This window comes from Solenopsis invicta, chromosome 13, assembly GCF_016802725.1.
Source record: "Solenopsis invicta isolate M01_SB chromosome 13, UNIL_Sinv_3.0, whole genome shotgun sequence".
NCBI classification, from domain to species: domain Eukaryota; kingdom Metazoa; phylum Arthropoda; class Insecta; order Hymenoptera; family Formicidae; genus Solenopsis; species Solenopsis invicta.
This window is the reverse complement of record NC_052676.1, coordinates 8,406,538-8,430,917: the sequence shown is the minus strand read 5'-3', so window position 1 is coordinate 8,430,917 and position 24,380 is coordinate 8,406,538. Positions and strand designations below refer to the sequence as shown.

Sequence of the window (24,380 nt, the reverse complement as noted above, 5' to 3'; positions counted from 1 at the left end):
AGAGCAGTGCTGTTGATGGAGCTCATGACTCGAGTGTTAGAGAGCTTAAAATGCAAAATATATAAAAGGTTCTATTGGACGGACCCCAAAATAGTTTTAGCGTGGATAAATTCTCCTTCACGAAAATGGCAAGAATTTGTCGCGAATAGGGTCAGCGAAATACATAATAATTCCTCACCTTCCGAATGGAGGCACGTTGGATCTAAAGATAATCCAGCGGATTTAATATCAAGGGGTACAACTCCCGAACAAATAATAAAGTCAAATGTTTGGTGGAAAGGACCATCCTGGTTAAGACAAGATCTCGATGCGTGGCCGGGGGAGGGTGAGGAGTTATCGTTGGAAAATATTCCTGAAGAGAGAAAACATATTGTAACAGCAATAGTTAGCAAAATAGAAGCGATTATAGAATATAGGAGGTTTTCCTTATTAAAGAAACTGTTTAGAGTAGGAGCGTATGTTCTAAGATTTATGTACAACATCAAATGCAAAAAAGAAAAGCGTAAGAAGGGAACAATAAGTGTAACAGAAATCAATGACGCAAAATTAATGATAGTAAAGGCAGTACAAGCTGAGGAATTTAAAGACGAGTTAAACGCGTTAAAGGTCAATAATAAAATAGCTTCAAAATCTAGACTTATCGCTCTCCATCCGTTACTGGATAAAGACGGAGTAATAAAGGTAGGCGGAAGATTAAAACACTCGATGTTACCCGAAGAAAGCAAGCATCCAATGGTCATTCCATCGTCGCATCACTTCACAACATTGCTGATGATACACTACCACGAAAAATTACTACACGCCGGTGCGCAGACTACATTAAACGCAATAAGGGAAGAATTTTGGCCTATACTCGCCAGAAATAAATTAAAGGGCATTATACACAAATGTGTCAAGTGTCGTAAGGCCGATCCCAAGGCTAGTTGGCAATTAATGGGTTAACTACCTCCAGTTAGGGTTCAAATGAGCAGACCATTCATTAACTGCGGAGTTGACTACTGCGGCCCATTTTACGTAAGAGATCGGGTCCGCCGGAACGCAAAAAAATACAAGGCCTACGTGGCCATATTTGTATGCATGTCCACAAAGACCGTGCACATAGAATTAGTGGAAGACCTGACCGCAGAATCCTTTATTGCAGCCTTGAACAGATTTACCGCACGACGAGGAAAAATAAAAAACATTTACTCGGATAACGGCCGAAACTTTGTGGGCGCTGAACGCATATTGCAGGAGACATTAGGAGACGAAGACTTCAAAAGAGCTGTCCAAGAGTTCGCTACAAGTGACCGAATAAATTGGCATTTCATACCTGCAAGATCCCCTCATCAAGGAGGTATCTGGGAAGCAGCAGTGCGCTCGATGAAACTACACCTCAAACGAACTATCGGCGAGGCGTGCCTTACCGTAGCAGAAATGACCACGTTTTTAGTACAAGCCGAAGCTATATTAAACTCTAGACCGTTGACACCACTATCCGACGACCCTAACGATATGAGAGCTTTAACACCGGGACACTTTCTAATCGGAGAACACCTGTAAGGCTACCCTGAACAGGATCTGAGAAAGGTACCGGTCAATAGATTGGCGCGATGGCAACATACGGAGCAAGTTCGGCAGCATCTATAGTCTAGATGGCAGAGAGAGTACTTAAATACGTGCCAACAAAGGGGCAAGTGGCAAGCGGATCCCTCTAGAAGTTTTACTGTTGGTCATTTGGTGATGTTAAAAGAGACAGACAGCATACCTTTAAAATGGGTACTAGCTCGAATCGTGGAAATACATCCGGGTGCGGACGGAATAGTGAGAGTCGTAGTTGTACGCACAGCCAGGGGCACATATAAAAGAGCAATCACTAATATTGCGCCATTGATAGAGTAAAATAAGCGCGATAGTTAAGAACAAGTTTTGTTTTAGTTCTCAAATTTAAGTTTTTATTTGTATGAGTTTATGTTTGTTTGTCTTTCTTATTCGTTGACAACATAAACGGTTGTCAAGGGGGGCGGCATGTTTGCATTGTAACCCGCGCTAGTATATTTAGCATTATTTATACGCGTCTGTTCTGAGCTTCCTTAGTAGGTTGCATGCCTGCCGACTAGGGAACTGTAGTATAGTAGTGTGGTAAGGGAGGCGCTGCGTGGAGAGAGCAGAGATTCAGAACCGCTCGAGCGTCCGTCGCCATAAGACATAAGCATTCATAGTCAAGAAATGTTCAGCACATAAGAATAAAGATTGTCGGTCAGAATATAACGCGAGTGTTATATTCACTTAACCTTCAGCCAACGAAAAGCAAGACATGGACTTTGAAGGGTTTTTATCAATAAATGCCCTAGACTTGCTGCACAAACTGTGATGTTCTAACTCCGTCTGAACGTGCCTCATGTTTTCTGCGCTTGGCACATTGCCATCAGATGCTTTTAACTCTCGACGAATTTTGTGAACAAACAATCGGACGACTTTCAAAAATTGGGAGACTTTGAGATTGCTGTGATTTGCGTGTATAGCGACAATAACAGCGTGTTTTTTTATTTCCTAAATCAGTTTAATGTCTTCCATTTATGATTTAATAAAAAAAAAAAATGAAAAATAAAAAAACTTGTTGCTGCGAAGTGACAAACACATATGTGAGTGTTCTCAAAGACCTGACGCACCCTGTATTTCTTCGCTACTTTGCAACATGAATTGCAAAATAATACGTTAATTTGGCTAATAAATTTATACCGTAGACCTGGCAAGGAGAAGGTTAGTAAATTATGAAAACACGTGATTTTATTATAAAAATTACTATATTTACATAAACTTAACATTTACTCTCTGTCATGGGGATTGAACACTCGTGTCAAAATTTTGCTCACCGCTGGTATAGTACGTGCTGTACATGCTTGTATTCCGTATAAAAAAAGTTTTATTGCTGGCATTAATACGCCATACATGTATCTAATCATTGCTATGAATTCATATTATCTTTTTAATAATGATAGCGTTTTGATTTTTAATAGTTAGATATTTTTGTGTCATTAGGTTAATGAAGACTAAATTAATTTAAAATGTTCCTAATTTAAACTCTGTTCTTTAAAATAAAGTACATTCTTAAAAAAGCTCTCTTTGTGACCTCTCTTTGTATGATTATTGTTTTGTAAAGTAGATTCATATTCTTGTTTAATATGCTTTCTCTCATTATTTGCAAAAAATACAAATGTATTGTGTTTTACAGTTATTATTGCAGCTGGATAGGTGTAATACGTAGGAGAAGAAAATAAAAATACTTCATATTTATTTTCCAGAAGAATTAAATATAATGACTTTGAAAAATCAAAAACTTATGTGTTCTACAATATATGATCATTTAAACGCTGTACAAAATTACAATGTGACTTTATTACCTCGCCTTAAATTACCTATAGCATTACTGAAACGATTGCACTTACTACTTATACAGAAGAGGACTACGGTTTACATAAGGTATATGTAAACCGTATTATGGAAACATATTTAACTCATTTTCATTTTGGAGCCCACTTTGGAAGACTTATCTTGGAGAAATATCTCTATTTATATTAGTTATTTTTGTATGCTTCCAATATATCATGTTCTTGTAGATAAATGTTTGGCTTTTATTAAAAAATTTTTTCCTTGAAAGTGATTTTTTAATTGATTAATGATACATTTCATAATTGCCATGATATTTTTCGTCAATCTATTTTGCACTAAGGAATCGTTTAATTTTTAAACAAAATTATTATACACTACTCAAAAAAAAATAGGGAACACTTTCCAGACACCAAAAATTAGGCTATTTTAAAATGACTGTAACTCGATGAAAAATCATCGTAGATAAAAAATAAAAAAAGCATTTTGAAGCTTGAAGATCGAGCTTTAACCTTCTACCAGCAGATTTTTAAAATTCTTTTAACTTCCTTATCTTATGCAGTAAAAAAGCACACCTTGTTTTGTTCGTTAAAATTTCGTATTTTTGACACTTTGCAGATCGACCAACAAATTTTTTTCGAATAATTCAAGTAAAATTTCATAAACAACAACTTTTTACCTACAAAAAGGTTTTTTTAAAATTTCTCAACGATTTTTTTTGACCGAGTTACACAACTTTGAAGCTAAACCTGCATTTTATACAAATGATATCCGTACTCCGTGAAAAATCATCGTAGACAAAAAATCAAAAAACCATTTTAAAGCTCGAAGTTTCAGCTTTAACATGCTATTAATGGTTTTCAAAAATTTTCTCAATTTCTTAGTACTATGCCCCAAAAGGATACACTGTTTTTTCCTTAAAATAACGTATTTTTAACAGCCTGTAGTTCAATAAAAAAATTTTTCTCGACAAATCCAATGCAAGTGCCATAAAGTATGACATTTTCTCTACAAAATGCTTTTTTTTTTAATTTTTTCTACGATTTTTTTTGACCGAGTTACAAGACTTCAAAGATATACATTTTTTACAGTACATTTTTCCGAAAAATGACGTCTACCGCCGACATTAGCATTACCCAATGTGCACCACGTGGAGGTTGTCGGTCGGATTTTTGCACATCGTGTGTGTGTGTGTGTGTGTGTGTATGTATTACAGCAGAGATAAGGAGCCCACAGTTCGTCACTTCTGCAGTATTTAACGACTCCAAACCTTCTTTACTGTGTAAGTGTGTATGTGTGTGTGTGTGTGTGTGTGTGTGTGTGTGTGTGTGTGTGTGTGCGCGCGCGCGTGTGTACGTGTGTGCGTGTGTGCGTGCGTGCGTGTGTGTGTGTGTGTGTGTGTGTGTGTGTGTATGTGTGTGTGTGAGTGTGTATCACAGCAGAGATAAGGAGCCCACAGTTCGTCACTTCTGCATTATTTAACGACTCCAAACCCTCTTTACTGTGTACTCGTATACGTGTATGTGTGTGCATGTGTGTGTGTGTGTGTGTGTGTGTGTGTGTGTGTATTACTGCAGATATAAGGACCCCGCAGTTCGTCACTTTTGCAGTATTTAATGACTCCAAACCCTCTTTACTGTGTATGTGTGTATGTGTGTGTATCACAGCAGAAATAAGAACACCGCAGTTTGTCACTTCTGCCGTATTTAATGACTCCAAACCCTCTCTGCTGTGTGTGTATGCGCTCGCGCGCATGAGAGTTCAATAGTGTGTATTTCCTCCTCTTTGATCAATTACTGCTTGCAAGCGTTCTCGCATATTTATACATTTTGTAATACATCTTGCGGAATGTTGTGCCAAAATTCCGTTAAAATTTATCCCAATTTTTCTAAATTTCGCGGCTGTTCCTTGCGACGCCTTAATCGTCGTTCCATTTCATCCCAAATGTGCTCGATTGGATTTAAGTCCGGGCTATTGGTGGGATGATTTAACAGTCTAATTGCGTGTCGTTGAAAAAAACGTCGCGTTAAATTCGCCGTATGAGGTCGAGCGTTGTCCTGCATGAAAATAAAGTTCCGACAGGTTCGATTTAATAGCAAAACGTGTGGTCGTGGAATATCGTTGATATAACGAACACACACGAAATACACACCATTGAACACTCATACGCGCGCGCGCATACACACACAGCAGAGAGGGTTTGGAGTCATTAAATACTGCAAAAGTGACGAACTGCGGGGTCCTTATCTCTGCAGTAATACACACACACACACACATGCACACACATACACATATAGGAGTACACAGTAAAGAGGGTTTGGAGTCGTCAAATAGTGCAGAAGTGACGAACTGTGGGCTCCTTATCTCTGCTGTGATACACACACACACACACACACACACACACACACGATGTGCAAAAATCCGACCGACAACCTCCACGTGGTGCACATTGGGTAATGCTAATGTCGGCGGTAGACGTCATTTTTCGGAAAAATGTACTGTAAAAAATGTATATCTTTGAAGTCTTGTAACTCGGTCAAAAAAAATCGTAGAAAAAATTAAAAAAAAAGCATTTTGTAGAGAAAATGTCATACTTTATGGCACTTGCATTGGATTTGTCGAGAAAAATTTTTTTATTGAACTACAGGCTGTTAAAAATATGTTATTTTAAGGAAAAAACAGTGTATCCTTTTGGGGCATAGTACTAAGAAATTGAGAAAATTTTTGAAAACCATTAATAGCATGTTAAAGCTGAAACTTCGAGCTTTAAAATGGTTTTTTGATTTTTTGTCTACGATGATTTTTCACGGAGTACGGATATCATTTGTATAAAATGCAGGTTTAGCTTCAAAGTTGCGTAACTCGGTCAAAAAAAATCGTAGAGAAATTTTAAAAAAACCTTTTTATAAGTAAAAAGTTGTTGTTTATGAAATTTTACTTGAATTATTCGAAAAAAATTTGTTGGTCGATCTGCAAAGTGTCAAAAATACGAAATTTTAACGAACAAAACAAGGTGTGCTTTTTTACTGCATAAGATAAGGAAGTTAAAAGAATTTTAAAAATCTGCTGGTAGAAGGTTAAAGCTCGATCTTCAAGCTTCAAAATGCTTTTTTTATTTTTTATCTACGATGATTTTTCACCGAGTTACAGTCATTTGAAAATAGCCTAATTTTTGGTGTCTGGAAAGTGTTCCCTATTTTTTTTTGAGTAGTGTATTAACATTGAATATATCACAAAACTAATAAATTGTGTCATATCGGGGCGCATAAATCCTAGTTCTAAGTTTTATGAAAATTCTTGTTTATCATGATCATTGCGTATTATCTAAAATTTCAGAATCTATTCTCATTAAAGATGAAGAAAAAAAAATACAAGATAGTAAAAGTTTTGTCTCTTATGATTTCTCGACAAATCTCCACAACACATATTTTAAAAATAAGATTTTAATTTTATTATGATTTTATTGCAAAATTATTTTTAGATTACCGAAGGCAAAGTGCAAATTCATTACGCGGAAGGTACACACGTTTCAATAATGAGCAACAAAAAAAATTATATCAGCTATTAATGAAGAATTGGTGGAGAAATGATATATTTGCATGCTACATTTCAATGTATTTACGTATACGCATTTTAAAATGTATATATAAATGTATGTAAAAGTATAAATGATATGGTATAGTTTAAAATAAAATACAACATCTGTAATATTTACAATTCTCTTTGCTTTAAATAATTGTATTTACTAAAAGTTACAATTATAAAAACTTCTCATGCATCATCTCTACCCCCTCCTTCTGTTCTAATCTCAAAATCTCCATAACTTATCACCGCCCATATCGAGATGTCAAACATCCATATTCTCCTTTTCCAGTTTCTTGCAAATCTTTTTTTTCCAATGCTTTAAATCTGTCCCATTATTGCCGCCGTCTTCGCTATCTTCTCCCTCACGTATGGCTGTGCACTACAAAAATCACGAAGGCGAGGTTGTAAATAAGGTTAAAAAACAAATTGTTTATCTTTGTCAATTTGTAATGAATAATTTCAGACCATAGCAATTTTTACATCCAAGGAATTTGCAGGTTATTGCATAATCACGAGTTCCTCGTTTCAACAGTCAGATAAAGTGCGAAAATCAAATTTTGTTGTTGTTATTGTTAAGAAAGCAATTTGTACTAGGAATACTATCTTAGATGGCGTATCTAATTTTCTACCGTTTTTTTTTGACAGTTTGATTTTCTATCTATGTCTTTATGTTATATTACGTTACGTGATCCCCAGACTTTGGTTCTTTGGACTCCCAGATAAAACCACGCACGTTTTACACTGCCCGCTATTTTTAATTATCAGTAAAAGTTGGTTAAAACCAAAAGATCTGATTCTGGTTTTAAGACTTCCGGTTTCAAGATTTCCGTTTTCAGGACTTTTAATTTCAAGACTTTTACCTTCAAGACTTACGGTTTCAGGACTTTTGGTTTTAGGACTTCCGGCTTCAGGACTTCCGGGTTTATAACTTCCGGCTTCAAGACTTCCGGCTTCAAGACTTTCGGCTTCAGGACTTCCGGCTTCAGGACTTTCGCCTTCAATACTTCTGCTTTCAAGACTTTCGGCTTCAAGATTTCTTTAAAATTTCACTTATAAGATATGCGTTATAAAAGTAATTACGCTACACATTGCGTAAGTTAAATATTAAGTTTCTTTAACATTTACGTAACATTGTAAATCATTATAATTTTCTAAGTTACTACAACTATTATATTTTGCAACATTATATTTAAGTTATATTTAGACTACATCTAGCAGAGCCAAGTTTTTGTAGCTTAAAAATTTTTTATTTCAATAAAGTTTTATATTGCTGTTTTTTTTTTAATTCTTTGAGATTGAATGTTATATATTACATTGAGTTTTTTGAATTAAATACATCCATTTGGGCTAGGACAAAAAAATTTTTTTATTGAAAATAGATAGTATCACTTGAATTTTATTTAAAAAGAAATTAAAGATACCACCACTTGAGTTTTATTAAAAAAAGATACTATCACTTGCATTTTATTTGTTAAAAATAGTTCAGCGATTGTTTCAAAGAGTAATATATTTTTTTTATAATTGGCGCGATTTAAAGATTTCATACGTTTTTTGGAAAAATACATGTAGGAATTGAATTAAATTTACGATATTTATTGTAAAGTAAATACCACATGGGTTGGAATCGGAAGATATTTCAGTAATAATACAAAGATAGTAGCACTTAGATTTTATATAGAAATTAAAGAAAGTGCCACATGGGTTAGAATAAGAAAATTTTTTAATGAGTATACAAAGATAGTACCACTTGGATTTTGTAAAGAAAAAAATATAAACTTAAGGGGTACACGCACATATTTGGTGACTTTTTTACCTTTTTTTTTTGAAAAAGTAAAAATTATAACGGTAAAATATAATTTGATCTTATTTTTTTACCTTTTTCCAATGTATGTGTTTGAATAAATATCTAGAGTAGCTAATATGTTACTTGTATATGTATTATACAAATAAAGTATGTCGCCTACGACCTATAGCTCACGGTCACGCGGGTCGAAGTCAAAGTTTACCGGATGTTATTGATACTATGAAATACATTATGTAAACGGTTACTAGATTATATTACACTTGTACAATATTATTATTCATACCAGAATCAGGGTGATTGTTTTTCTGTAACGACGTTGAATGGTGGGGTTGAGCAATCCTTTTCTTTACATCCTGATATTTTACGTAATGATATTTTATCAGTACATAAAATTACAGTCTTGGCGAAACTGATAGACTTTGTCGATAAAATAACTGATTTTTTGTTCAGAATGTTCAAAAGGGGTGATTCATAATTTATGATCAAATGACATTCCGACCGAAGTTCAAACGTTGCTGCAACTAGAAGAAAATTTATCTTTACTCTTCCTAGACAAAAAAAAATCATCTTTACTTAAAAACATTAAGAACCTTGAAAATAACCTGGGGAAAATAAGCCTTAACTTATATTTAAATACTAGAAATTTTTTGATATCTATTATCAACAATCTTTTGTCGCTTCCTCAACATAATAACGACGTTTATAATAGATTAAAATTTTTATTAAAAACCACAAGCAATTTTGTTAAAAAAAATTAAGATATTATTTTTACAAAAGCGGACATTTTAAGAATAATATCACTGAAGCCCTAAACAAGACAGTTTACAAAGAAAAAATATTGCAGCTGTTGCAAGACCAAAACATTTACTTCTAAGGTCAAATAGGATTCAATTAATAATAAGGGATATACGCAAATTGTTAACGAGATGGAAGAAACAGAACTACGTCGGCAACGCATAGAAGAGCTTACTGTAGTGATGGTAATCTCCCAAGAGCGTATGGCCTTTTCGAAGTGCATAAGCCTGGATGTCTATTAAGAATAATAATTTCATCTGTCGACAATCCTATGTACGACTTGACAACATTTCTACACGCGATCTTATCGAAAAACATTCCGAAGGCGTTGACGATATTGTAATGGTCGTTCCGAATGACATGATTGATTTTACATTACTGTCTTTTAATTCCTTCCACTCCAGACTATAATTTACGATAGAAATAGAGGGAGGGGGGTAGGGACATGAGCAATTTTTTAGATATTACCGTCATTAAGAAAAATAACGGCTTAGAATTTGACTGGTATCATAATTCTATTTTTAGGCAGACCTGAATTTTTTGTCTGCACATCCGTTGTCACAAAAAAGAGAGAAATGATTGTCAGGGTATTTTTGTTATCTGATCCACAATTTTATAAAAAAGATATTGAACTTAGTGTTGTCTTAAACAATGACTATCCGTTCCAATTTATTTTTGAGACAGTTAATGCCCGCTTGAAATCGTTAATTTACAAACAGACACTTAAACGGACACAGACACGAATGATGTCACTGTTAAAGAAAAAACTCCGTAGTTTGTTTCGAATAAATTTGCATTCATCACTAAGAATTTAAATGAAAGACTGGCGTTATTCAGCCTTAATAAGTTAGGTATGATTATTAGAGTACAGAAGGACGCTCTCCCGACGAATTTAAAGAAAAACGTTGTATATAAAATTACATGTAAGGACTGTGATGCTTCCTATGTAGGCCAAACAGGCAGAAGACTCAAAAGGAGAATAACTAAACGCCGCAACATCATCAATTGGAATAACTCGTCTCACTCAGTAATCACAGAATACAGAATTAAATGTAATCGCAAATTCGATTGTGAAAGTATCCAAATTCTAGATTTTGAAAGATACTTGAGCAGGCGTTTAGTGTCTGAAATGCTTCACATCCAGATGCAAAAAAATAGTTTGAATCTACAATCGCGGACACTGAATGCTTGCATCATGCGTATCTTTCATTACTACGAAAATTGTAAATTGTGTGTAATCAAATTTTAAGATTTGATTCAAAAACTTTCATAATGACCTAATTTATTCAATTTATATAATTTTTTTTTTAATTTATATTGACATAATTTATTTAATTTATTTATATCATTTGACTGATATTTTAATTTGGATTCTATGTAACCTGCTTATTTCTCAATGGCGGAGATCATTTGTTTTCATCTCCACTTGAATATTGACGATGCATATTTTCTATTTTGATTCGCTGTGTTTGTAATAACGTGTCGGATCTTCATGTCTAACGGTTAGTCCCCCTTATAAGCAGCGCTGACAGAAACGTCTAATTACAGCGATTCTGGAAACCTTATTACATTTTCTTATAACGACTACAAAAATGCTCTCCAAAACTTTTCAAACAAAATACCAGGGTTGGGTAAGGGTAATAAATTTTTGTAAATTAATTAAGTTAAAGTTGATGGCACATAATATTAATTTATTTACGTTAAAAGTTATATAAATAAAAAATTAACTCAGTTAAAGTTACATTAAGATTAAATTAACGTAAGTTAAAATAAAAGTTAATTTTCAAAATCATTATTTACATAAAATTAGAATATTGTAATTTTTAAAATTGCATTATTCTAAATAACAAACAATTATAGTATAAATTATCAAATAAACTTTTTCTTTTATTTATAATTTAAGTTTATCTGAAGTAAAAAAGAAATATTGTTTTTTATATATAGATATATATCTGTTTACAATTTTTTTACATTTTGTAATTAAATTATTAAAAATACGATTTCACGTATAAAATAGAACCTTACATATAATTTATCGATAAAATATAATCCTATTAAAATTTATTATTATTAAAATGATTATTAAATTTAAATAAGAGAGTTATTTAAAAATAACGATTTATTTTCGTACTAAATCATCAAATAGCAAACCACCTGCACTAAACATTTATTTTACAAATGCTGAAAATGGTACTGATGTATTATACTGTCATTTATAAAACAGATAAAAAAAATTAATGTAGAAAAAAGTTAATAAGTTAATGTTTAAAAACAACTAGTAAAAGTTAAAAATTAATGCATTTAATATTAAATTAAGTCAAATGTTATTAACTTTTTAACTTTTTGCTTAACTTTTAACTTTTTAACTAGTTACTACCCAAACCTGCAAAATACAAACGATTTCATATAAGATTTTTGTTTAATTAACCTTGTTAATTTTTCTTGCCAGAAACACAGTGTAAAAATAAAAAAATTAAATAAATTTAATTAAATGACTCACAAATTTTTTTAATTGCTCTTCAAAACTCTTCAAACAAAATACAAACGATTAAAATTGGTAATTTCTTCATTCGAAACTTTGTACCGGTCAAATTCATCAGAATAGTTTCTTACGATGATCATAAGGCTTGTCTGTATTGACAGTCGGTGATCATTTATGATCGAAGTGTTACGATAGATGTAGATGGACCTTTATTGATTGAATTTCATACATCAGAATTCAATGTAACAGAATTTGTGCAAACGCTAAAAAACTAAGAATATAAGAATTAATAAACTTTAATCGCTAATTACTTAATTAATTTTTATAGTAATTAAGTATTAATAAATGGAATATTTGGAATAAAGCTAAAATATACTGTATGTACATTTCAAGCAAAAATGTTTATTAATTCGGAAGATAGTCAACAGCTGTGATACATGATTAATCAAAATGTCAAGAATTTATGCGCCCTATTACAGATTCCCCCCACGCTTTGGTATATAACCGCTCCAAATTCGTCGGCCGCGGTCATTAGGTGTGAGTTGTTCGTGGTTGATTATTCACATAATCTTGCTTGAATTGTTTGTGAATGTTATCTAATGCTCGCTTCATTCGCCTTTGAGTTTTGTTCTGTTCAATAATTTTGTTTGATATTTCAAATGCGTGCTTAGAATTCGAGTTTACTTGTAAATTTCTTTTTTTTCTTCGGCAAAAGTGAATTGGGTCAGTGAAATTAAACATCGCCCAGGCAGAGTAATATCACGCCAGAACCAGGAGGCTTGCTTGGATGAGTGGACACTAGGTTGCATCATTGAAAAAAAGAGTATTTAGAAGTACGCGAATTAACGTGCTAGTAATTGCACGGCATCTTTTGCATGAAAATTAATTTACTGTTTTTCATATAATAAGTTTAGTTTTTCGGTCTTATTAATTCAATTGTAACGTAGCGTAATTCTTTCCCGCGATTCACCCCGTTGCGTTTAGCCGTCCGAGTTCTCTGTGAATCAGAAAACATGAATTAATTATATTGTTACCGTTAACAAAATTATTTCCTGTAGTGGATTTTGAGAGTTTTCTGTAGCGACAATCTTCTGTCAGTCGTTTCTATTTCTTTCGAACATTCATTGCTGCTGGCTTTCTTCCTCTATTTGTTTTCCTTTGCACTGAAAAAAATGTATGCACTCCAGAAAAGAATTACTTGGTTTAAATAACTAATTTGGTTACATAGTATATTAATGATCAATTAATTGGAATCAAATTAAAATATTATTCAGAATAATTTGCTGTTCCCTAAAAAATAAAAAATTACTTAGATTTGATATACGCAAAGTGAAATGTAGAAAATGTTTATTTACAGAACTATTTCATGTATTATTTTTAAATTAAACTCTGGTAAAATTGAGTAACTATTTATCAGAATAAATACAAAACTTTATTTGAACAAAGTTTTAATTTAAGCAATTTATAATTTAAATCCTAATAAACTCTTACAAATATGTCAAAATATGTACTTGAATTTAACTAATTGTTTCATAAAATATTTTATAGATTTCAAATAGACTAAAAATATTTACTTTGGAATTAAGTATCTATAGCAAAAATGAGAAAGCATTATCTTACTTTAAATTAATTAATTTTTTTAAACGTAAAAAGAAAATTGAATTCAAAGTCTATTTCAAACTTATTAGATATTTATTGAAATGTACATAATACATTGCTTATTTGAAATAATTAAAAATGACTTAAGATTAATTTTATACTGATTTTGTTTTATTTATTAAATCTCAAATTGAAAGAAATGTTGTTTCAAGCAAAACAAAAAATCATTACATGCAAATGAAGTCAACATAGCTGCAAAATGATTATTAACCCAATTAGTGGGGTACAAATCTACCTAAAGCAATTTTATGGGTTGGAATTGTGTGAAATATGTTTGTCAACAATTAATTTTAAGCCAATTTTAATTATTTACTTTCTGATCAATCATGATTCACTTTAATATCATTTTGATGTTATTGTGACTTGTTGTTCTGCTTGAGTGTCATAGAATTCAGACAGGTAATGTATCCAAAAGTGACGAGCGCTGTAAAATTATTCAGTAATCATCAATAGTCATTTCATGCGAAAAAAGTACATTTTGAAATCATGTACCAAATATGCGGCGCACAGTTTAAGTTGGAGATTGTAAAAATTAAAAATTATTATTTGACAGTAAGAACCGCTGTGATTGACTTCCTAATTTTGTGCTTTAAATATAAAATACGGAATAACATTTTTATTTTAAAATTAAAATTCACTTTTTTTACTTATATACAAAGAAAAAAATATATATGGAATGTAATTTCTTTCATTAAATAAAAAACGTTTTTTATAAATTTTAGTCTACGAATGCACTTTGTTGCAATATAATCCAATTTTTATTTTATTTTACCTCAAACGTTTGTAAATGATTGCAATAACAAACATTTAGTATGTGTGACAAAGAAAATAAATCTCTTTTAGAGAATTTTTCAATATATACTTCATTTTTGTTAATAAAAAAATAAAAGTTATTATTTGTATTTATAATATTAATAATTGCGTAAAGTGTATCATTGACTATAACTCATAAAACTGAATCATAGTTATAAAACGAATCGGAAAATAAAATTTGCCTAATGCTCAAAATATTTAATTAAAAATAATTTTGATTGTGTTGTTTCTTCAATCACTTTTAATGAAAAATCATTGTCATTAATAAATCTATTATCAAAATACAATTGATGTCTAAGAGCAAAAGTATATGGTGGGTTTTTGCGTGATGTAACTACTTCATTATTGTATTAGTCTTAACCATTTTATGTTCGAATTTAAAACAAATAAAAGACATACTTTAATAGGCTAAATTTACGCATAATTTGACCATAATGAAGTAAATTATGATATTTTATTCTAAATTTAAAATTAAAAATTGTTAATTATAAATTAAATATTGCGAAACGATGGATAAAAAAATATCGAATAAAACAATATTAGTGATTTCATGTATCATCAGCGTTGGGTAAATTAATAAATTTTTTTAACTAAATTAAGTTAAAATTGATGGCACATAATATTAATTTAGTTACGTTAAAAATTATATAAATAATAAATTTACTTAATTAAAGTTAAAATTTATTTAACGTAAGTTAAAATAAAAGTTAATTTGAAAATCATTATTTATATAAAATTAGAATACTGTAATTTCTTTAAATTGTATTATTATAAATAATAAAATAATTATAGCATGAATTATCAAATAAATTTTTTGTTTTATTTATTATTTAAATTTATATGAAATAAAAAAGAAACATTGTTTTTATATATAAATATGTATCATTTACAATTTTTATATTTTATAATTAAATTATTAAAAATATGATTTTGCGTATAATGTAAAATATAACTTTATACATGATATATCAATAAAATATAATTTTATTAAAATTTATCATTATTAAAGTAATTATTAAATTTTTATAAGAATATTATTTCAAAATGACGATCAGTTTACTTTCCTCGTAAGTCATCAAATAGAAAACTATCTGCATTTTGTTTGACATGTGCTGAGGATGGTGTATTGATGTATTGATATATTGTATTATATTATATTGTCATTTATAAGACAGATAAAAAATCAACGTAGAAAAAAGTTAATAAGTTAATGTTTAAAAATAACTAATTGAAGTTAAAAATTAACGCATTTGGAATTAACTAAGTCAAGTTAAAAGTTATTAACTTTTTAATTTTTTGCTTAACTTTTAATTTTTTAGTTACTACCCAAGCCTGCGTATGAGATATAATTATCATATTGTATTTACTCTAGAGACTAAATCGCCAACAAAATAATCAAATTATAAAAATAATGCATTTTTGAAGCAGTAAGAGTAACTTTCTTATTCTTTATTACTTTATGTTTTCTTAACACAGGAGTTATTTTATATCATAACTTGTACGGACAGTACAAACTTTTTCATTTAATATTTTTATAATAAAAAACTTATGTTTATCAATAAGATTTCAAAACTTTAGCCATATTGGCAAAAGCTTTCACGTATATCGTACATGAGGATTGATTGCTTATTATTTGATGTGTAGAGACGTCATTAAAAATGCACTTTTCTATTATAAAAAACATTTAGAAGCATGTTCTAAATTATTATCAACTGTCCTTAAAATTTTGGAAATTTCTAATGTCATTGATTGTAATACTTTCTAGTTGCTAGACTACAACAATGTTTCACAACAATACGATTGATAAAAATTTTTGCTGTAGTCAAGAATGATATTTAAACCCAAATTATCTTCTATCATATAACATAATTTAAAAATATCTTTTTCTCTTTACCATTTTTGTTTATAACAATCTCGTAATTTACAAGCTCTTGAATTTTATTAGTAATAAAATTATTAATAAAAATTTTGTTATTGCCCAACAATTTATTAACCTTGATTTATGTAATTAAACTGAAAAAGTGTTTTCTAATCTATTCGCGTATTTGCGGTAAACATGGAGCACTGCTCAAAGTTTATTTTTGCATTTTCGAGAATCCAATAGATTTTGATTAAATAATTCGTTGATTTCACTATCGTCAAAATAAATTGTTAAAGGAAGTATATATATACTTTTTTTTTTCATTTAAAGCAAACTCCTAATACTGCCTTTGACAAATTGACTGAAAAACTTTACTTATTTTATATTTTACAATAAATGAATTTATTACATCAAGCACATTAGAAAGTCCTAAAAAATGTTTTAAAATAAGTTTAAAAAAAAAACATAATTTACTGCAATAAATTTTGTTTTAAAAAACAGTTTTGACTTTTACGAATATTCAAGTAGATCTGAATAACTATATTTTTAAGCAAAAAGATAAGACAATTTATTTTAAATACTTGAAAGTCTTTGTCTCTGATTTCAGAAATGTAAAACCATTTTCAATTATGTTTACCAAAATGTTCAACTTGTTATTTTTACATTGTGGCAAAGCTTGTATACATATGGTTAAATAAGTTTTACTTATAATTTTATTATTACTTATAATTTTAAGCATTGTTCCTTTACTTAATGTTAATAAATCAGCGTACATTTTTACTAGAAAGATCTTGTAGAAAGATCAGATTTAAAAACAGTTAATTGGTAAATATAAATGTCAAACTTTGCATTATTTGTAAAATTGTTTGTTTCAATCAAATTAAAAATTTTTTCTTGACCTTCATTGGAATTGTTCAAATAAAAATTGTGGAATAATTGAAGTCGTATTAGAAAAGTAAAAGAAAACAATTGTATAAAAAATATTATTATTTATTTATTTTGAAGAAATACTTTGTGCTTTTGTCTGTGATACATAACGTTTAGTAAGAACGTATGTTCTAAAGGAATAAATATTAGTAAACTAATTATTCTGCAGTTATCAAACTTGCACGTAATAGTAGTTTTTAAAATAAATTTATGTTTTGATCATATGTAGGTATATTGCATGACGAGGTTCATGATTATAAATTTATTTTTGCAAAGAAACTATTTATTTAAAAAAAAAAACTAAAAGTCTTATTTTAAAATATTTAGAATTTAAGTATTAACTTAAATTCAAAAAATAAAAAAAAAACTTTATAAAACATAATAATCAATATTGATTTAATAATTTATAAGTGTTTGTCTTTTTCATTAAAATTAAGAATTTTACTCAATACATTTTGTATACGAAATATTTCTGTATCATATATAGTATCAAACACTTTTTTGAAGTAATGACCATAAGTGTTTGCATGCTGATGAGTATTTCACATGAAAAATTTGAAATGCTTTAGTAGACACTAATAGTTTTTGTTTTATTCAAAATGTCATCGATACAAATGTATATTTCACACAGATATTTTTTATTAATGTTATATCTGAATCACTTTTAATATTTGATCGTGTTGCTTTGCTTTACGTCTTATTAAACTAACCTCTCCAGCAATTTGAAAAAGTTTATTTCAATTGCATTATTTAATGTGCGTTGTTCATCAAATCAAATTTTATTAATATAATTTAATTTTTGCGAGAATATAACTCTTCTTTCAAAGAAGTGAAAAATACAGATATTTATTAATACTATATATAAAATTATGTGCGAGACACATACTATGCTTTTAATTCCAATAAATAAAATGTTCAAAAATACAAATTTTGTGTTCTATAGGTTGGTATTGAAATTAAGAGAACTTCAATTCTTTAATTTATAAATAAATTTTTTTAAAACTGGATAGTATCTAATTTACGAGATCTATCCGACCTTGTTTTGTAGCAAGAAAAAGAGTTGATCTTGTTCAACGTCTCCTTTAATGTATTACTTATTGTACTGGAAGTCACAACTTTCTCCTAGCAATTTTGCCATTTTTGCAAGCACTTCTTAAAGTCACCTTTTCAGGCATCATGCCTCCGTCGCATTTTGTTTTACATCTTCTATGTCCTCAAATCTTTTTTATTGCTGGTAATAAACTTCTTAAACATTTCAGGATTGTTTTTGGATTAATTATTGCAAATTGTCCTAGCGACTTCCATTCGTTAATTTTTCTGACTTTCCGTCAGCAGTCTTCAATCAGAACGGTAACCTTTGAGGTTGATTCGACGTTGATTGACAGCTGGTTAAGTCAATAATAAAGTTGATATTCCTGCAATATTGGTCGCTTCTTATCAAAGCATATTGATTCAAGGTTGATTCAACGTCGAAGTAATTATTTGAAACTTATACTTGTGCTCTTTTAATTTTGAAATCCAAGATTTCTTTCTTGAATACAGTACTGTTGAGAAACATAAATATTATCAATAAACAAAATAGGGATCCATAAATAAAAAGACTTCGATCTACATGCCAATAAGCAGACATTTTTTAAACGTTTCTTAAATGTTTTTTTTAATAAGAATTTTGAGTAGAGTTCCGAAAAGTTGAACTCGAATTTGGTTGTTAATTGATATACTACTGTATTTTGATGTTCTGATTACAAATATGATAATAAAGATCATCTTCAAAGTACAAAATTAAAAAAAATTGAAAAATATTGGTTTTGTAATATTATTTTGATAAATATTAATGTAATAAAAAAATGTTTCAAATAAAAGTTATAGCTCTTGTAACAATACATCATTGATGTTTAATACATTTTTTGCATAGAACTAATAGTTTTTGAAAAAAACCAGATAATATAAAAAATACAATCCCTTTAACTTAATTTTAATTTATCAACAATGCACCTAATAGAAAGTGTACAAGATGAGTTTTTTTTTACTTTCAGGACTGTTTTGAATAGAATAATATAAAAAGAATAATTGTTGAGAAAAGGCCGCTTTTCCAAAAGTTTACCCGTTTTTCTAGAAAATCAATATTTTCCGAGATATGTGTAAAAAAATAAAAATATATGGTTTTTATCTTACTTTTTTATCTTGAAGATGACCTAGTCGGTAATTTTTATTATTATACTCGTAATCAGTGCACGAAAATACAGTAGTATACCAATTTGCAACCAAATCGGAGGGTTTACCTTTTCCAAACTTTCTCCAAAACTTTTTTATATTTAATTAAATTATTGCATTATATTAACAGATGCTTTTTAATTCCATTCTTATAATTAAGCAAATAACAGGAAAGTTATTCCGCATTTGTAAAAATAGTAAAAAACTGTAATTTTATATACACTGGTAAAAAAAATAGAGAACACTTTCCAGACACCAAAAATTAGGCTATTTTGAAATGGCTGTAACTCGGCGAAGAATCATCGTAGATAAAAAATGATAAAAGCATTTTGGAACTTGGAATTTCAACTTTAATGCTGTATCAACAGATTTTCAAAGTTCTTTTATCTTCCTTGTTTTATGCAGTAAAGAAGCACATCTTGTTTTGTTCCTTAAAATTTAGTATTTTTGACACTTTGCAGCTTGACAAACGAATTTTTTTCAAACAATTCGAATAAAACTTCATAAATTACAACATTTTGTCTACAAAATGCTTTTTTTAAAATTCCTCTACAATTTTTATTGACCGAGTTACGCAACTTTGAAGCTAAACCTGCATTTTTTACAAATAATATCTGTACTTTGTGAAATATCATCGTAGACAAAAGATTGAAAAAGCATTTTACGTCTCAAAGTTTTAGCTTTAACATGCTATTAATGGTTTTCAAAAATTTTTTTAATTTCTCAGCTATGCCCCAAAAAAATACACTGTTTTTTCTTTAAAATTATATATTTTTGACAGCCTGTAGCTCAATAAAAAATTTTTTTCTCTACAAAATGCTTTTTTAAAATTTTTCTACGATTTTTTTTTTTTTGAGTGAGTTACAAGACGTTGAAAAAACACATTTTTTACAGTATATTTTTCAGAAAAATGACGTTTACTAGCGACATTAGCATTACCTAATGTGCATCACGTGGAGGTTGTCGATCGGATTTTTGCACACAGCGTGTGTATGTGTATGAGTGTGTATGAGTGTGTGTGTTAGTGTGTGCGTGTTTAATGTTGTGTTTCCTCCTCTCTGATTAATTACCGCTAAGCGTTTTCGCCTATTATGCATCTTGCAATCCAATCCTGTGGAATGTCATGCTAAGTTTTTCTCAAAGTTTTTCTCATTTCTTCTAAATTTTTTACGTTGTTACTCGAGAACAAAAATGAAGACCGGCTTCTCTCAAATAGTTGCGAATTCTTTGTTCTCATACATGACGCAAATGAATGTCATCGCGAATATTTTTTGCGGTAATTATTCGTCTTTCTAATGCATAACGAACAATGTTTCAATCTTGTCTATTTGTCGTTATTCAGCAACAAACACTGCCCTCACGTCTCGTGTAATTTCCCGTGTCTTGATATCGTGACCAAGCTCTACTCACTACGCGGATACGAATGCACCAATACCTTGCGCCACATAACGCATACTAAAACCTTCTTGCAAAAGCGCGATTATGCGTGCAACTTCTACTGCCGATAAATGTCTACGCGGCATTTTGAAAATTTTGTGTCACATCCATATACGCGTAGTGAGTAAAGCTTTGTCACGATATCAAGACACGGGAAGTTACACAAGACGTGAAAGGAGTGGTTGTTCTCGAATAACGATAAGTAGACAAGATCGAGACATTATTTGTTATGCATTAGAAAGTCGAATAATTACCGCAAAAAGTATTCGCGACAACATTCATTTGCACCATGTATGCAAACAAACAATTTGCAACCGTTTAAGAGAAGCTTTGTTCTTGTTTTCGTTCTCGATTAACGACGTAAAAAAATTTTAAAAAATTGAGAGAAACTTTGAGACAAACTTAGCATGACATTCCGCAGGACTGGATTGCAAAATGTTTAATAGGCAAAAACGCTTACAAGCGGTAATTAATCAAAGAAGAGGAAAAACAATAAACACGCACACACTGACACACACACACACACACACACACATGATATGCAAAAATCCGACCGGCAACCTCCATGTCGTGCACATTGGGTAATGCTAATGTCGGCGGTAAACGTTATTTTTCTGAATAATGTACTGTAAAAAATGTATTTCTTCAAAGTCTTGTAACTTCTAAGTCTTGTAAAAAAAACATTATAGAAAAATTTTAAAAAAGCATTTTGTAGAGAAAAAATTTTTTTATTGAGCTACAGGCTGTCAAAAATATATAATTTTAAAGAAAAAAGTGTATTTTTTTTAGGGCATAGCTGAGAAAATTTTTGAAAACCAATTTGTTGATAATATATTAAAGCTGATACTTTGAGCTTTAAAATGCTTTTTTAATTTTTTGTCTACAATGATTTTTCACGGAGTATGGATATCATTTGTAAAAAATGCAGGTTTACTCTTACGGAAAAAAACTTGTGGCACTATTGAAATGACAACTATTAGTACGCACTAATAGTTGTCATTTCAATAGTGCCACAAGTTAATATTAATAATTTCGCCCACTGTTGGAATTCGCATTAGTAGCGTAAATTAATGCTATTGATATAGTGTGCACTAGTAACATGGAAAAAAACTTGTGTCACTCTTGAAGTGACAACCATTGAATAATTAGTGCATACTATTAGTGCGGGTTACCTATCCTAAGTCGCGACTCCGATGAACGTTGCTTAATTCAACCTCCATGATCGGTGCGCACTGATCCCTCATGATGAGCTGTCAACTCACGAAAAATTTATGGCAATATCTTTTACCGATTGTGAATAAGGCCTGCCACGCTTTTACTTGACTGATTGTATATACACGTATCAGCATAAAATGTTTACTGGTCATCACGAGGAATCAGTTAGCAGCAATCGTAGAGGTTAAGCATCGAGGTCACGAGTTGAATGGATAACCGCTTAAAAAATTCAAAAAAAAAAAAAATTCTTGGAATTTTTTTTATTGCGAAAAATGTTTTTTTTTAATATTGTTTTGTTTACGTAGATTCCACTTGGATGATCCATATAAAAAAAAAAAAACGTGGAAGAAATAGATAAATAGTCATTGATATTTTATACTTTCGATATTAATCGACCAGAATTTCGATATTTAGTTTTCGACGTTGATTCAACGTCGTATCAACTAAACAGTTTTGACTGAGTCGTAGAACGAATTTTATTCAATCATTATGAAATGCGACACGAGTTTGAATGTTTACACAATTGCGTATTGTTATCAACTGAAGATTAGTTGGACTTTGCTGCTTGTTAGGTGCATTCATGTTCTCCTTCCACTATGTATGCATAGTTGATTCTTATTTCAAGATTGTTTTAAATAATATTTTAAGATGCTAATACAGCTTTCTGATTGGTGGATGACACTTTAAGATGATACTTACGACAATCTTGAATATAAGAATCGACTATAAATATCGGCTTCTGATAAAAAAATATACTCATAAGTTGGATAGTTTTAGGACAGCCCTTATGCTTAGAAATAAATAGTTAACTAAAAATTGAACATGATAATTAGAAACTACCCTGTTATTTAATAACAATTATTTTATTATTTTAAATTTCAAATTATTTGTTTACACTGTTAAAAATTGGCAGCAGAATTTAATGTATGTAACAAAAGTAAATTTAAAGCAAATACATTACAAACGTTTAATATATATACTTAATGTAAAATTATTGTTGTCAAAAGTGCACTAAATTTCATGAATATAATTTTTAGTTACAGATACAATAATTTTAATATGTAGTTTAAAAACATCCCAGATAGCAAGTTTCCCGCATGTCGCTATTAATTTGATAAAAATGCGTTGCTAAATTATCATCTTCTTTTGAGGAAAGCGACTTCTAATTCTGCTTAAGATATTGCTGGCAATGCATGCCACGTACTCGTATGCGACTTTATGACAAGTTAATGGAAATTTTATATTAATAAGTTTTATACACTATTGTTTTTCTGTTGCCTGGGAAACAATTTCCTTCCTATTGCCTTTAGATTGTCCTGTACGAAGGGATTAGCATCTTCATTATAGCAACGTGATTGCAACAAAGGAAAATTTGTAGCAATAAATAATTTTTTGTGTGCCAGGAATGTATTGCTATTCTCTGGGATTTTAAATTTTATGACATTTAACAGTGTAGAGAAAAAGTGCTGTATCTTTAAGTATTAATATCTTAAAACCTACTTCTTGAAATAAAAATTTACAAATAACTGTTATTTTATTTTTTGAAAATTTTCTTGCTATAATACAGTAGGCAACAAAATTATTGCAACACATTTATACCAAAATTTTGCACAACTTCAAGTAATTATAACTTCTTTAAAAATTATTGTATTTGAAAGTTTTTTTTTTTATTTTAAAGCTTAAAGTTTCTCCTGTAAGATGCATTTGGCTAATTTTGAATTTCTTTTTTTCTCTTTTCGCCGTTTCTTTAAAAGTAAAGACGTGTTTTGTTTTCAAACATTTGCATTGTTTGACGCAACCTCCGGGGCAAGATAAATATTTTTGTAAATGTCACGATGGCCATCGTAAAATTAAAATTTTCCCCTGCAAATTAAAAAAAAAACAAGTTTGTATATATTAATTTTTTTTCTAGGAGTTAGGACATATCAAAGTTAGAAGCATTTTTGTCAGTTACCGCCAGCAGTAGTATTACCTGGTAATGCTACGCCCAGTTTTTATGGGAATCAATGTAAATCACTACATTTCACGGCGTTTCTCTGAATCATGCAAAAACTATAAACACCAAAACTCTATATAAGCATAAACTTATTCTTTACTATATCACTTAAGAAGCAAACGATAAAGTCGTAACAATGCCTTGTTTGAACAAAATTCAATGTGCGCAAATCATTGCTCTTTTGGAAGAAGGATTGAATTATAGTTATGTTGCAAAGAGAATA

The 24,380-nt window shown here is 30.1% G+C and overlaps 3 protein-coding genes across 3 annotated transcripts in view; all 3 read left to right on the top strand.

The window, feature by feature from the left end:
- Positions 1–15: 15 nt before the first annotated feature.
- On the top strand, positions 16–942 carry LOC120359446. Its single transcript, XM_039456920.1, has one exon. It carries the CDS (start codon positions 16–18, stop codon positions 940–942), a length of 927 nt encoding a protein of 308 aa, XP_039312854.1.
- Positions 943–1,077: 135 nt separating this feature from the next.
- LOC113004978 lies at positions 1,078–1,542 on the top strand. The gene has a single exon (XM_026139745.1). The coding sequence runs from the start codon at positions 1,078–1,080 to the stop codon at positions 1,540–1,542; it is 465 nt and encodes a 154-aa protein (XP_025995530.1).
- A 10,959-nt stretch (positions 1,543–12,501) lies between these two features.
- LOC105202953 (fatty acid synthase) overlaps positions 12,502–24,380 on the top strand; it is a 68,243-nt gene continuing 56,364 nt past the window's right edge. The window contains exon 1 of the mRNA XM_039456710.1: positions 12,502–12,868. The gene's annotated coding sequence lies outside the window, so the exon portion shown is untranslated. The remainder of the gene's footprint in view (positions 12,869–24,380) is intronic.